Consider the following 15,191-nt stretch of genomic DNA (forward strand, 5'->3'; position numbering starts at 1 on the left):
ATAACAGCGTTGAGCCAGTAACCGAAAGGTGCAAGGCTGGAGAGATGAGAGTTGCAGGCTCATGTCTATCAGAGCAGAGAGAGGGCGAGAGATCATTGAAAGTGAATCTCATTCTGGTTCTGTGTGAGAGCAAGCCGACTCAACCCGAATCAACTTTTAGAATATCAGGCCCGGGGAGACAATTAACGAAGAGGCCACTATAATTAACTTTAATCGCTTTAATTATAATCTTTACGCTGCAAAAAGTGCCAATTATTTTTCATGCCACGAGAGGTATCGGATCCGGCCAAATAGGTTCCGGAACGAAACATTCCAATACGGCTCAAATGAAGCACTGGTGATGGGTGTATGGTAGAGAGAACTGTTGAACATGTTTATTATAATGTGAACTGTATGATTTAGGGAGGGAGGGTTTGTTTGATAAGGTCAGACAGGTTGGATGGTATTTGGGGTAGGGGGATGAGGTTTGTAGGGATTTATACAGGTTTAGGTAACAGAATATAGTTGTGTAGGTATACCGTGAGCGGCCTCACACTCCAGTACAGTAAGCGGCGGTGTGTGCAACTTTCCACTTTGTTACGATCCGCCAAACAAATGCAAAGAAGAATAACGTCATTTCCTGTTTCTCAAACCCGTAGTTATAGTGACACTTGAATAGCAAATAACTATACTTTCTCCCACTTATCCCTTTCCTCCCTAAAATGTCTAAACTTCAGCAGCTCAATGTGTTTCTTAACGAACAATTAAAAGCAGTTCCTTTGGCGATATCTGTTGTAGTTAAAAAAACCATCGCAGAGTACCAGGAAGAAATATCCCGTTTGGAACAGGCGAATGCACGTCTACGAAGACTGCTGGATTTGGTTTTCAAACCAGAGATAAAGTTGCATAGATTAGCAGGTTTGTGACTACGTCTCTCTTATTTGACATTCATTTTACATTGTAGCCTAATTTGTGTCATTTGATTTGAGAGGCTTTGAGTAATACGTAATTTAGTCACATAGTTATCTAGCTACTGACTAAAAGTAATCCGACATCCTTGGGACGTCCAATTGACATCACCCTATTGAGTTGACGTTTAAAATGGTTAAAGGTCCAGTGCAATCAAAAACGTGATTCATCTGTATTTTCACGGGTGAAAGTAAGTTTTATTTATTCTCTGTATGGGAACTCCTGTGTGTTTTTCTCAGCTAATAGTCGGCAGAACAGAACATATTATCAGCCCAATTCATAGGCCTATGCTACAAATTAAACACAATGTTTAACACATCTGCCCAGTAGGCTATATAATCTGTTCAATGTCAGTAACATATCCTAATGTTTTCAATCTGACTACACTCATACAATCACCAAGGTCTCTATTAAATCTTTCTGTTTTATATATATTTCTTTGTTTTTCTTAAACGGTTTTTGCTTTGTCTTTATGGGGTATTGTGTGTAGATTGAAGGGGATTTTTTTTTTCATTTATCCATTTTAGAATAATGTTGTAATTTTAACAAAATGTGGAAAAAAAGGGAAGGGGTCTGAATACTTTACGAATGTACTGTAAGTAGTTGAAAAGTAGCTAAAATGTTAAGTTGTCTGTGATGAGATTCAAACTCACAATCTTTGAGTTGTGAGACGTTCGCGTTATACGCCCACAGATCCACCCCGACCAAACACCTTCTTTTTTGTTTTTGTCTTAAGTAACCATACGCCATGTTGCGTTTGATGTAGCCTAGTGGTTAGAGTGTAGAGGTGGTAGGTAGTCTAGTGGTTAGAGTGTAGAGGTGACAGGTAGTCTAGTGGTTAGAGTGTAGAGGTGACAGGTAGTCTAGTGGTTAGAGTGTAGAGGTGACAGGTAGCCTAGTGGTTAGAGTGTAGAGGTGGTAGGTAGTCTAGTGGTTAGAGTGTAGAGGTGACAGTTAGTCTAGTGGTTAGAGTGTAGAGGTGGCAGGTAGTCTAGTGGTTAGAGTGTAGAGGTGACAGGTAGTCTAGTGGTTAGAGTGTAGAGGTGACAGGTAGTCTAGTGGTTAGAGTGTAGAGGTGACAGGTAGTCTAGTGGTTAGAGTGTAGAGGTGACAGGTAGTCTAGTGGTTAGAGTGTAGAGGTGGCAGGTAGCCTAGTGGTTAGAGTGTAGAGGTGACAGGTAGCCTAGTGGTTAGAGTGTAGAGGTCGCAGGTAGCCTAATGGTTAGAATGTAGAGGTGGCAGGTAGTCTAGTGGTTAGAGTGTAGAGGTGGCAGGTAGCCTAGTGGTTAGAGTGTAGAGGTGGCAGGTAGCCTAGTGGTTAGAGTGTAGAGGTGGCAGGTAGCCTAGTGGTTAGAGTGTAGAGGTGGCAGGTAGCCTAGTGGTTAGAGTGTAGAGGTGGCAGGTAGTCTAGTGGTTAGAGTGTAGAGGTGGTAGGTAGCCTAGTGGTTAGAGTGTAGAGGTGGCAGGTAGTCTAGTGGTTAGGGTGTAGAGGTGGCAGGTAGGTTAGTGGTTAGAGCGTTGGACTAGCAACCGAAGGGTTGCAAGTTCAAATCCCCGAGCTGACAAGGTACAAATCTGTCATTCTGCCCCTGAACAGGCAGTTAACCCACTGTTCCTAGGCCGTCATCAAAAATAAGAATTTGTAGACTTGCTTAGTTAAATAAAGGTAAAATAAATACAGAATGATATGAAATGTTTTGAGACCAGGTTGGTCAATTTGGTTAGTATTGTGAAGTAACTACAGTGTTGATCCATCCTCTGTTTTCTCTTATCACAGCCAATAAACTTTAACTGTTTTAAAGTCACAATTGGTCTCATGGTGAAATCCCTGAGCGGTTTCCTTTCTCTCTGGCAACTGAGTTAGGAAGGACGCCTGTATCTTTTCCAGTGAAGAAGACATGGATGTCTCATGGTATGGTGGGGTATGGAAAATGGGTCAACTTTGAGCACCTTGATCTTCTGAATGTTTTGACAATGTTTTGCCACTTCTTCCGTGGACAAACACATGAATGGAAGGTTTTTGTTGTTTAAATCAAAAGGTACACTGTCAAAAAGCGATTGAATTCATATGGATTTACCCAGTCATTAGTTTCAGACTGTATATCAAGAATTTGTTTAAAAGTCTGATTTATTGGGTAAGGTAGGCGATGTGAAGTTGATAATACCTGGGCTATTTACTGGGACGCATCATGCGTGTTCAGTCCAATAATGAATAAAAAAATTCACAAACAAAAGCTAACTGTTGGATTACCACCGTACTCAGTTAGCCTCAGTACTCAGCCTTTGTTAGCCTTAGCCTATAGCTGGTTTTCAAATACATTTGTTTATGTAACTTCACTTACATCTGACACAACAAGACAGGAAATAGAGGTAGAGCCCTATTTCTTGTCTCTTTTCAGCATTTAAAGTTTTCATCAAATTTCATCCTTTCTCCTTTCCTCCAGACCTCCAGCGGCTCACTGTCTCTGAAGAGAAGGTTAATTCGGGGCAGCAGGAGTGGAGCTCCGATCTGGGGCCAGTGGAGTCTGATACCGAAGAGTCTACATGGAACTCTTTCAACATCGTAACGGTAGAGAACCAAAGAGAATCTGATGGCGACGGCAAAAGAGAATCTGATGGCGACGGCAACAGAGAATCTGATGGCGACGGCAACAGAGAATCTGATGGCGACGGCAACAGAGAGTCACTGGTTGATTCTGATTATCAGCCCCCCTCTGAAGTAAATCCAGAAAGTGACAATGATGAAAGTAATAGCGGAAAAGCGGATGAAGTGGAGAAGAGAATACCTCTGTCGGGGTCAAAGAGACGAAGAGGACGGCCAAAAAAAGAAGCCAGTGAGTTGACGGATCTGAAGTGTGATGTGTGTGTAAAATACTTTGCGACAGCAAGTGGTCTGAAAAGGCACCGGCAGTTGCGGCACAGTGAAGACAGACCGTACATGTGCGATACATGTGGCCAGTGTTTCGCCTTAAACCGATACCTGACCCGACACATGAAGATTCACACAGTGGAGAGACCACATCGCTGCACGGTATGTGGCAAACGTTTCTTTCACAAGGAAAGCCTGAAAAATCATATGGTTAATCTTCATACAGGGCTGATTTTTAAATGTGATTTGTGTGGGAAATGCTTGTCGACAAAAGGTCGTCTGAAACTGCATAGGCAAAATCACACTGGGGAAAAATCGCATCCGTGCAAAGAATGTGACAAGGCTTTCTACTGCGAGTCAGACTTGATGAAGCACACGAGGACTCACACTGGGGAGAAACCGTTTCAGTGCAAAGAATGCGGCAAGTGCTTCGGCGAGAAGGGAAGCCTGACGAAGCACATGATGACTCACACACAGGAGAAACCACATCGCTGCAACGAATGTGGCAGACGCTTCAATCTCAAGGGAAACCTGACAGTGCATATGAGGACTCATACGGGGGAAGGAGTTCAATGTCATTTGTGTGGAATTTACTTGAAGTTAGCAGCAAGTCTGAAGAGACACCTGCGAACTCACAGAATAAATATTCCCAATGACTGAGAACACATAAAAATGCACGTTGTGTAAAATGTATTGTTGGAAGGTAGAGACTATATCAAGAGGACACCCCTCAGGTCACTGCTCTTGGTACAGTCTGAAATCTGGGAATCTGTTCAATGGCCATTTTTTACAGAACGTTATCAAATTCAAATCAACTGTATTTATTACGCCCTTTTTTACAAACGTTACTCTCTCAAGTCCAAGTTAGTTAGACATTTTCAGAACTGAAGAAGTCTGTGAAGATAAATCACATCCCACAACATCTGTTGTGTAGATTTAGTTATATGCCTTCACCCCCAAATGAATGGAAAAGATAAGAAACCAAATCGAACCAGGAAATTAGATGGTTCTCAGCAGGTAGCCTAGTGGTTAGGGTGTTGGGCCAGTAACCAAAAGGTTGCTGGATCAAATCCCCGAGTTGACAAGGTAAAAGTCTGTCGTTCTGCCCCTGAACAAGGCAGTTAACCCCACTGTTCCCCGCTAGGCCGTCATTGTAAGTAAGAATTTGTTCTTAAAACTGACTTGCCTAGTTAAATAAAGGTTACATTTAAAAATGTCCATTCATTTGGGATTCAAATCTAATTTCATTTGTCACATGGTTCGTAAACAACAGGTGTAGACTAACAGTGAAATTCTTCCTTACAGGACCTTCCGAACAATATAGAGAAATAATAATACACAAACAATAACATGGCTATATACACAGGTTACCAGTACCGAGTCGATGTGCAGGGGTTGGATTTACACAACAGATTGCCTGAGATGTTGTCATAGCTCAACATCATTCTTCTTTTAAAGTCTGAAAACGTATGACAAACTTTCATTTTCAGTGAAATCTCCTCTTTAATTTCTAAGAAATTGAATTTATGATTTTTTTATGACGCATGACAGCTACTGTCATATGTCTGTTAACAAAGCTCTAATGGTGTGTGATGTGGTGAAACTTTATAGCAGGTTTGAAACACGTTGTAGTTTGTTGTACATGGTTACTTTTTGGGAATAAAATGGACAGAGCCCAGACGAAGGACGTTTTTTCAAAAGATATTGTTTGTACCAGGGAGAGATCTTTTTATTTATTTTTTATTTTATTTTTATATTTAACCTTTATTTAACTAGGCAAGTCTGTTAAGAACACATTCTTATTTACAATGACGGTCTACCCCGGCCAAACCCGGACGACGCTGTGCCAATTGTGCGCCGCCGATCTAGGCCGACATAATCAATAATTATAGTTTATTTAACTTTTTTATTTTTCAACAGAAAACATTTTCAAGGCCTCTATTTTAACAAACTAAACACAATTGTGAATGTTGAGCTGCCATTGTTGATAAAAGTTGTTCTTTATAATTTTGAAATAAACGTGTACAATTAACTGGTTGAGGAGAAAACCAATTCGCACCGACTGCATAAACACTGATCCACTGGAACGCACCCACGCCTTCTAATGCCTCAACTGCACAGGACAGACAACAAGGTAAGAGTGTAACAGTGGACATTGTTTTTAAAGTATTGCGTGATAGTGGACTTCTTAAGTTGCCCGCTCTATGAGATTTTTGTGGTATGTGTACAACTAAGAGATGCAAAGAATTCTGATTTGAAAAACGTCTTTTAGTTATAAGCTTTAAGGCTGAAAGTATAGGCTTTAAGTATAGGATGATCAGGGACAATCAATTATTCATCAGGAGCAGATTACTCCATACAAAATTAAGCAAGATCATGAATGAGCGGCTTTAGGAGAAAATGTATGAGTAATGCTCTTCAGTAATAGAAAAATATATTTTCTGGAAAGTATACATTTGATTCAATGTGTTAATAACAGCAGTCTGGCCACTAACTCATCACCCTGAGATGCATTTCAAAACAGATTACCAGAAATTATTGTTTCTAATAAAGTCATCTTTGTGAAGACTTCCACATACTTTAACAGTAGACCTGTGACCGCAGCCTGGTCTCAGACAAAACATAACATAGTAAATGTAAAATTACACTGAACAAAAATATAAACGCAACATGTAAAGTGTTGGTCTCATGTTTCATGAGCTGAAATAAAAGATCCCAGAAATGTTCCATATGCACAAAAAGCTTATTTCTCTCAATTTTGTGCACAAATGTGTTTACATCCCTGTTAGTGAGCATTTCTTCTTTGCCAAGATAATCCATCCACCTGACAGGTGTGGCATATCAAGAAGCTGACTAATCAGCATGATCATTACACAGGTGCACCTTGTGCTGGGGACAATAAAAGGCAACTCTAAAATGTGCAGTTTTGTCACACAACACAATGCCACAGATGTCTCAAGTTTTGATGGAGTGTGCAATTGGCATGCTGACTGCAGGAACGTCCACCAGAGCTGTTGCCAGATAATTTAATGTTAATTTTTCTACCATAGAAAAGTATGTCCAACAGGTTTCACAACCGCAGAGCATGTGCAACCACGCCAGCTCAGGACCTCCACATCTGGCTTCTTCACCTGCGGGATCATCTGAGACCAGCCACTCAGACAGCTGATGAAAATGTGGGTTTGCAGAGCCAAAGAATTTCTGCACAAACTGTCAGAAACCGTCTTTGGGAAGCTCATCTGTGTGCTCCTTGTCCTCACCAGGGTCTTGCCTGACTGAAGTTCAGCGTCGTAACTGACTTTAGTGGGCAAATGCTCTCCTTCGATGACCACTGGCATGCTGAAGAAGTCTGCGTTTCACGGATGAATCCCGGGTTCAACTGTACCGGGCAGATTGCAGACAGCGTATATGGCGTCATGTGGGCGAACAGTTTGCTGATGTCAACATTGTGAACAGAGTGCCCCATGGTGGCGGCGGGTTTATGTTACGGGCAGGCATAAGCTTTGTACAACGAAAACAATTGCATTTTATTGATGGCAATTCAATGCACAGATATACCATGACGAGATCTTTAGGCCCATTGTTGTGCCATTCATCCGCCACCACCATCACCTCATGTTTCAGCATTACAATGCACAGCCCCATGTCGCAAGGATCTGTACACAATTCCTGGAAGCTAAAAATGTCCAAGTTCTTCCATGGCCTGCATCCTTACCAGACATGCCACCCATTGAGCATGTTTGGGATGCTCTGGATCGCTGTGTACGACAGCGTGTTCCAGTTCCCGCCAATATCCAGCAACTTCACACAGCCATTGAAGAAGAATAGGACAACATTCCATAGGCCACAATCAACAGCTCCCCTAAGCGAAGGAGATGTTGCTTTGCATGAGGCAAATGGTGTTCACACCATTTACTTACTGGTTTTCTGATCCACATCCTTCCTTTCAGTGGCGATTTTAGCATGTAAATCTTGTTATGGCAAACTCAACTTTTTCATTTTTTTATGCATGCCTGCAAAGCCACAGCACAACACTAAACAATACATGAATTGCCCTATAACGATGATAAACGGTGCCCACAAACTGTTATGGCCTACATAAAGCTGTGCTAACTGCAGAGCTTTCCTTTCAGCACCATGGAGTAGCTCCTTACCACCACTACACATGCCACACATCAATGAGCCTTGTCTGGCAGCAAAACAGTTCCTTCAGCCTCATTTAATGCCTTTTTAAAAACCATAGCTGATTATAGCTAATAGCTAATCTTCTCTTCGCATATCTTTTATATATTTTTTCTAAAAACTCTACTTTAAAACACTCTCCTGCAACCCACCTCACCAATTTGTGTTGCGAATCTGTTGTTTTTTTAAAAAGTATTATTCACCTCATATCTGAAGTCCACAACAGAAGCTAGCCAGAAGTTAGCCAGTTCACTGGCTAACGTTAGTATTCAGCTAACCACGGTTGGCGGTCATCAGCTATCCTTTAGCTCGAAAAGCTATCGGCAGTTTTGTACAACGTGACTCAGACCAGAGCATACCAGGCCTATTTTCTCTCCATATCCCCAGATGTCTACCGCAAGCTCTGGACATTTACACCTGGATCTTGCAGCTAGCTAGCTGCTATTCGATTGACTATTGGCTAACGTCGGTCTCGGAGCAAACACCAATTATTCCGGAGCTAGCCAGCTGAAGAGTTCCATCAGCCACTCCTGGGCTACAATCACCTATCCGGTGATTGTAGCACAGTTTTACTGCCGATCCGGAGCCCCGCCGGGCGTTCACGACTGGACTACCGACGTTATCTGCCCGAGGGAGTTATTCAAACAGCCCCTCCGTCGCGACGTAACCTGAACGCCCATCTGCTAACTGCGGCCCGCTAATCGTTAGCAGCCGATATGCTCAAGACAGCTATCTGAATAGGTCTATCGGACAATTTTCTTGGGCCACTATAACTATTTTGCCAATTGGATTGGTCCCCTCTACCACACGGAACCCCACTAATCTACCGACAGAAACGCACGAGGTGGCTAATAACAGACCTCCATCTTCTGCCAGCTTGCTACCCATGGCCCGGCTAGCTGTCTGAATCGATGTGACCCCAACCAACCTCACTACTCACTGGACCCTTATGATCACTCGGCTAAGCATGCCTGTCCTTAATGTCAATATGCCTTGTCCATTGCTGTTCTGGTTAGTGTTTATTGGCTTATTTCACTGTAGAGCCTCTAGCCCTGCTCATTATACCTTATCCACTAGATAAGGTATAATGACTAGAACCAAAACATTTGATCATATTACTCCAGTGCTAGCCTCTCTACACTGGCTTCCTGTTAAGGCAAGGGCTGATTTCAAGGTTTTACTGCTAACCTACAAAGCATTACATGGGCTTGCTCCTACCTATCTTTCCGATTTGGTCCTGCCGTACATACCTACACGTACGCTACGGTCACAAGACGCAGGCCTCCTAATTGTCCCTAGAATTTCTAAGCAAACGGCTGGAGGTAGGGCTTTCTCCTATAGAGCTCCATTTTTATGGAATGGTCTGCCTACCCATGTGAGAGACGCAGACTCAGTCTCAACCTTTAAGTCTTTACTGAAGACTTATCTCTTCAGTAGGTCCTATGATTAAGTGTAGTCTGGCCCAGGAGTGTGAAGGTGAACGGAAAGGCTGGAGCAACGAACCGCCCTTGCTGTCTCTGCCTTGCCGGTTCCCCTCTTTCCACTGGGATTCTCTGCCTCTAACCCTATTACAGGGGCTGAGTCACTGACTTACTGGTGTTCTTCCATGCCGTCCATGGGAGGGGTGCGTCACTTGAGTGGGTTGAGTCACTGACGTGGTCTTCCTGTCTGGGTTGGCGCCCCCCCTTGGGTTGTGCCATGGCGGAGATTTTTGTGGGCTATACTCGGCCTTGTCTTCAGACGGTAAGTTGGTGGTTGTAGACATCCCTCTAGTGGTGTGGGGGCTGTGCTTTGGCAAAGTGGGTGGGGTTATATCCTGCCTGTTTGGCCCTGTCCGGGGGTATCATCGGATGGGGCCACAGTGTCTTCTGATCTCTCCTGTCTCAGCCTCCAGTATTTATGCTGCAGTAGTTTATGTGTCGGGGGGCTAGGGTCAGTCTGTTACATCTGGAGTATTTCTCTTGTCTTATCCGGTGTCCTGTGTGAATTTAAATATGCTCTCTCTAATTCTCTCTTTCTGTCTTTCTCTCCGAGGACCTGAGCCCTAGGACCATGCCTCAGGACTACCTGGCATGATGACTCCTTGCTGCCCCCAGTCCACCTGGCCGTGCTGCTGCTCCAGTTTCAACTGTTCTGCCCTCGGCTATGGAACCCTGACCTGTTCACCGGACGTGCTTGTTGCACCCTCGACAACTACTATGATTATTATTATTTGACCATGCTGGTCATTTATGAACATTTTAACATCTTGACCATGTTCTGTTATAATATCCACCCGGCACAGCCAGAAGAGGACTGGCCACCCCTCATAGCCTGGTTCCTCTCTAGGTTTCTTCCTAGGTTTTTGCCTTTCTAGGGAGTTTTTCCTAGGGAGTTTTTCCTAGCCACCGTGCTTCTTTCACATGCATTGCTTGCTGTTTGGGGTTTTAGGCTGAGTTTCTGTACAGCACTTTGAGATATCAGCTGATATACGAAGGGCTATATAAAACAATTTGATTTGATTTATCCAACCTTTCAGTTCCACCACCCACACATGCGATGACATCACCTGGTTTCAATTATGTTTCTAGAGACAATATCTCTCTCATCATCACTCAATGCCTAGGTTTACCTCCACTCTATTCACATCCTACCATACCTTTGTACATTATACCTTGAAGATATTTTATCGCCCCCAGAAACCTGCTCATTTTACTCTCTGTTCCGGACGTCCTAGACAACCAATTCTCATAGCTTTTAGCCGTACCCTTACCCTACTCCTCCTCTGTTCCTCTGGCGATGTTGAGGTGAATCCAGGCCCTGCAGTGCCTAGCTCCACTCCTATTCCCCAGGCGCTCACTTTTGATGACTTCTGTAACCGTAATAGCCTTGGTTTCATGCATGTTAACATTAGAAGCCTCCTCCCTAAGTTTGTTTTATTCACTGCTTTAGCACACTCTGCCAACCTGGATGTCCTAGCCGTGTCTGAATCCTGGCTTAGGAAGACCACCAAAAACTGAAATCTCCATCCCTAACTACAACATTTTCAGACAAGATAGAACGGCCAAAGGGGGCGGTGTTGCAATCTACTGCAGAGATTGCCTCCAGAGTTCTGTCCTACTATCCAGGTCTGTACCCAAACAGTTTGAACTTCTACTTTTAAAAATCCACCTCTCTAAAAACAAGTCTCTCACCGTTGCCGCTTGCTATAGACCACCCTCTGCCCCCAGCTGTGCTCTGGACACCATAAGTGAACTGATTGCCCCCCATCTATCTTCAGAGCTCGTGCTGCTAGGTGACCTAAACTGGGACATGCTTAACACCCCGGCCATCCTACAATCTAAGCTTGATGCCCTCAATCTCACACAAATTATCAATGAACCTACCAGGTACATCCCCAAAGCCATAAACACGGGCACCCTCATAGATATCATCCTAACATAGATATCATCCTAACAAACTTGCCCTCTAAATACACCTCTGCTGTTTTCAACCAAGATCTCAGCGATCACTGCCTCATTGCCTGCATCCGTAATGGGTCAGCGTTCAAACGACCTCCACTCATCACTGTCAAACACTCCCTGAAACACTTCAGCGAGCAAGCCTTTCTAACCGACCTGGCCCGGGTATCCTGGAAGGATATTGACCTCATCCCGTCAGTAGAAGATGCCTGGTTATTTTTTTTAAATGACTTCCTCACCATCTTAAATAAGCATGCCCCATTCAATAAATTTTCGAACCAGGAACAGATATAGCCCTTGGTTCTCTCCAGACCTGACTGCCCTTAACCAACACAAAAGCATCCTGTGGCATTCTGCATTAGCATCGAACAGCCCCCGTGATATGCAACTTTTCAGGGAAGTTAGAAACCAATATACACAGGCAGTTAGAAAAGCCAAGGCTAGCTTTTTCAAGCAGAAATTTGCTTCCTGCAACACAAACTCAAAAAGATTCTGGGACACTGTAAAGTCCATGGAGAATAAGAGCACCTCCTCCCAGCTGCCCATTGCACTGAGGATAGGAAACTCTGTCACCACCGATAAATCCACTATAATTGCGAATTTCAATAAGCATTTTTCTTCGGCTGGCCATGCTTTCCACCTGGCTACCCCTACCCCAGTCAACAGCACTGCACCCCCCACAGCAACTCGCCCAAGCCTTCCCCATTTCTCCTTTTCCCAAATCCAGTCAGCTGATGTTCTGAAAGAGCTGCAAAATCTGGACCCCTACAAATCAGCCGGGCAAGACAATCTGGACCCTTTATTTCTAAAATTATCTGCCGAAATTGTTGCAACCGCTATTACTAGCCTGTTCAACCTCTTTCGTGTCGTCTGAGATTCCCAAAGATTGGAAAACAGCTGCGGTCATCCCCCTCTTCAAAGGGGGGGGACACTCTTGACCCAAACTGCTACAGACCTATATCTATCCTACCCTATCCTACTAAGGTCTTCGAAAGCCAAGTTAACAAACAGATTACCGACCATTTCGAATCCCACTGTACCTTCTCCGCTATGCAATCTGGTTTCAGAGCTGGTCATGGGTGCACCTCAGCCACGCTCAAGGTCCTAAACGATATCTTAACCGCCATCGATAAGAAACAATACTGTGCAGCCGTATTCATCGACCTGGCCAAGGCTTTCGACTCTGTCAATCACCACGTCCTCATCGGCAGACTCAACAGCCTTGGTTTCTCAAATGATTGCCTCGCCTGGTTCACCAACTACTTCTCTGATAGAGTTCAGTGTGTCAAATCGGAGGGCCTGTTGTCCGGGCCTCTGGCAGTCTCTATGGGGGTGCCACAGGGTTCAAATCTTGGGCAGACTTTCTTCTCTGTATACATCAATGATGTCGCTCTTGCTGCTGGTGAGTCTCTGATCCACCTCTACGCAGACGACACCATTCTGTATACTTCTGGCCCTTCTTTGGACACTGTGTTAACAACCCTCCAGACGAGCTTAGATACCATACAACTCCCCTTCCATGGCCTCAAACTGCTCTTAAATACAAGTAAAACTTAAACCGATCGCTGCCTGCACCTGCCCGTCCGTCCAGCATCACTACTCTGGACGATTCTAACTTAGAATATGTGGACAACTACAAATACCTAGGTGTCTGGTTAGACCGTAAACTCTCCTTCCAGACTCACATCAAACATCTCCAATCCAAAGTTAAATCTAGAATTGGCTTCCTATTTCGCAACAAAGCATCCTTCACTCATGCTGCCAAACATACCCTCGTAAAACTGACCATCCTACCGATCCTCGACTTCGGCGATGTCATTTACAAAATAGCCTCTAATACCCTACTCAATAAATTGGATGCAGTCTATCACAGTGCCATCCGTTTTGTCACCAAAGCCCCATATACTACCCACCACTGCGACCTTTACGCTCTCGTTGGCTGGCCCTCGCTTCATACTCGTTGCCAAACCCACTGGCTCCAGGTCATCTACAAGACCCTGCTAGGTAAAGTCCCCCCTTATCTCAGCTCGCTGGTCACCATAGCAGCACCCACCCGTAGCACGCGCTCCAGCAGGTATATCTACCTCACTGGTCACCCCCAAAGCCAATTCCTTCTTTGGCCGCCTCTCCTTCCAGTTTTCTGCTACCAATGACTGGAACGAACTACAAAAATCTCTAAAACTGGAAACACTTATCTCCCTCACTAGCTTTAAGCACCAGCTGTCAGAGCAGCTCACAGATCACTGCACCTGTACATAGCCCATCTATAAATAGCCCAAACAACTACCTCTTCCCCTACTGTATTTATTTATTTATTTATTTTGCTCCTTTGCATCCCAGTATTTCTACTTTGCACATTCATCTACTGCGAATCTACCGTTCCAGTGTTTTACTTGCTATGTTGTATTTACTTCGCCACCATGGCCTATTTATTGCCTTTACCTCCCTTATCTCACCTCATTTGCTCACATTGTATATAGACTTATTTTTCTACTGTATTATTGACTGTATGTTTTGTTGTACTCCATGTATAACTCTGTGTTGTTGTATGTGTCGAACTGCTTTGCTTTATCTTGGCCAGTTGTAAATGAGAACTTGTTCTCAACTTGCCTACCTGGTTAAATAAAGGTGAAATAAAAATAAATAAATAAAATGGCTGACTTGCTTAAACAAATGTGGTTTCTACTGACTCCTTGTGGTTTTGTGCAAGTTGAGAAGAACCGCATTCTCCTTCAATAATAATGAATGTCGACATGAGTTTTGACCTTTGAACAATACACAAACATTATTACATTTATGTTCAGCAAATGCATAATGTTTGTTCTAATATAATTAACACTTAGCTCTTAAGTATAAGCAAATGCAAGCAAACGAGCTGCGATGAGGTAGGCCTATTTGTTCAACACTTACATAACGGACACCGACAGAAATTCAGATACATTAAGCAAGATGTTGTGGCCTTAACTTTACTCTTCTTTAAGTCACCACACAGAGGGAGATAGAGAGACCCAGAGTCAGCGGTTAGCTTACCATTTTAAGTATTTTATTAGGCCCATGTGGTCTAAAAAGGAAGGAAGATCCACTTTTATAGACAATATACGCACATTGCATTGCGTAAACAAAACAACCCTCGCAATATCAACTGGAATCACATGTCTATTACAAATATTTGAATGGGAAGAGACCTTTCTCTGGTATACATGGTTACAGACCCAACAACATTATATAGTATCCCTTCCTCGTCAAGAAAAGCACATGAGCTTAATATAATACACAAAGTAAGCAAAATAATTAAATAATTCCAACATTTCCTAAAATGATGAATAAGATTAATGAAATAGACGTATATGAGTAATAGGCTTATAACAATTGAGATGTACAAACTATGGCATAAGGGAACGATGAGCGGATAAGAGGCAATCCGTAATTTAGATTAATACATTCATGAGCGAGCTAAGACGGACGTAGTCAATATAACAATTTTTTTGTCAGCACTTTTGAAATGTACAGTGACAGAATTCAGAAGATGGGCCGCTCTTACAGTATTCTCCCTGTACACCAAGTCAGAACCATAGGATAAATAAAGGGGGCATATAAGCAGACAAAGAAGGCTTTTACAATATTAGATGATTACATTTCTCTAAAACAGGCTATAGGCTACATGTGCACCACCAAGTCAGAACAGTAGGCTAAGTGATGAGGGGGAAAGGGACTGACTTATTAGGGTCAGGCATGTGGGCTACTAACTAATA

At 43.3% G+C, this 15,191-nt stretch overlaps 1 protein-coding gene across 1 annotated transcript; it reads left to right on the plus strand.

Moving 5' to 3' along the window:
* The first annotated feature begins 594 nt into the window (after positions 1 to 594).
* LOC115192840 (zinc finger protein 37) lies at positions 595 to 4,789 on the plus strand. The gene is made up of 2 exons (XM_029751725.1): positions 595 to 897; positions 3,393 to 4,789. Exons 1-2 carry the CDS (start codon positions 702 to 704, stop codon positions 4,475 to 4,477), a joined length of 1,281 nt encoding a protein of 426 aa, XP_029607585.1. The 5' UTR covers positions 595 to 701; the 3' UTR covers positions 4,478 to 4,789.
* Positions 4,790 to 15,191: the final 10,402 nt, after the last annotated feature.

The sequence above is a fragment of the Salmo trutta genome, chromosome 4 (assembly GCF_901001165.1).
Source record: "Salmo trutta chromosome 4, fSalTru1.1, whole genome shotgun sequence".
In the NCBI taxonomy this organism is placed as follows: domain Eukaryota; kingdom Metazoa; phylum Chordata; class Actinopteri; order Salmoniformes; family Salmonidae; genus Salmo; species Salmo trutta.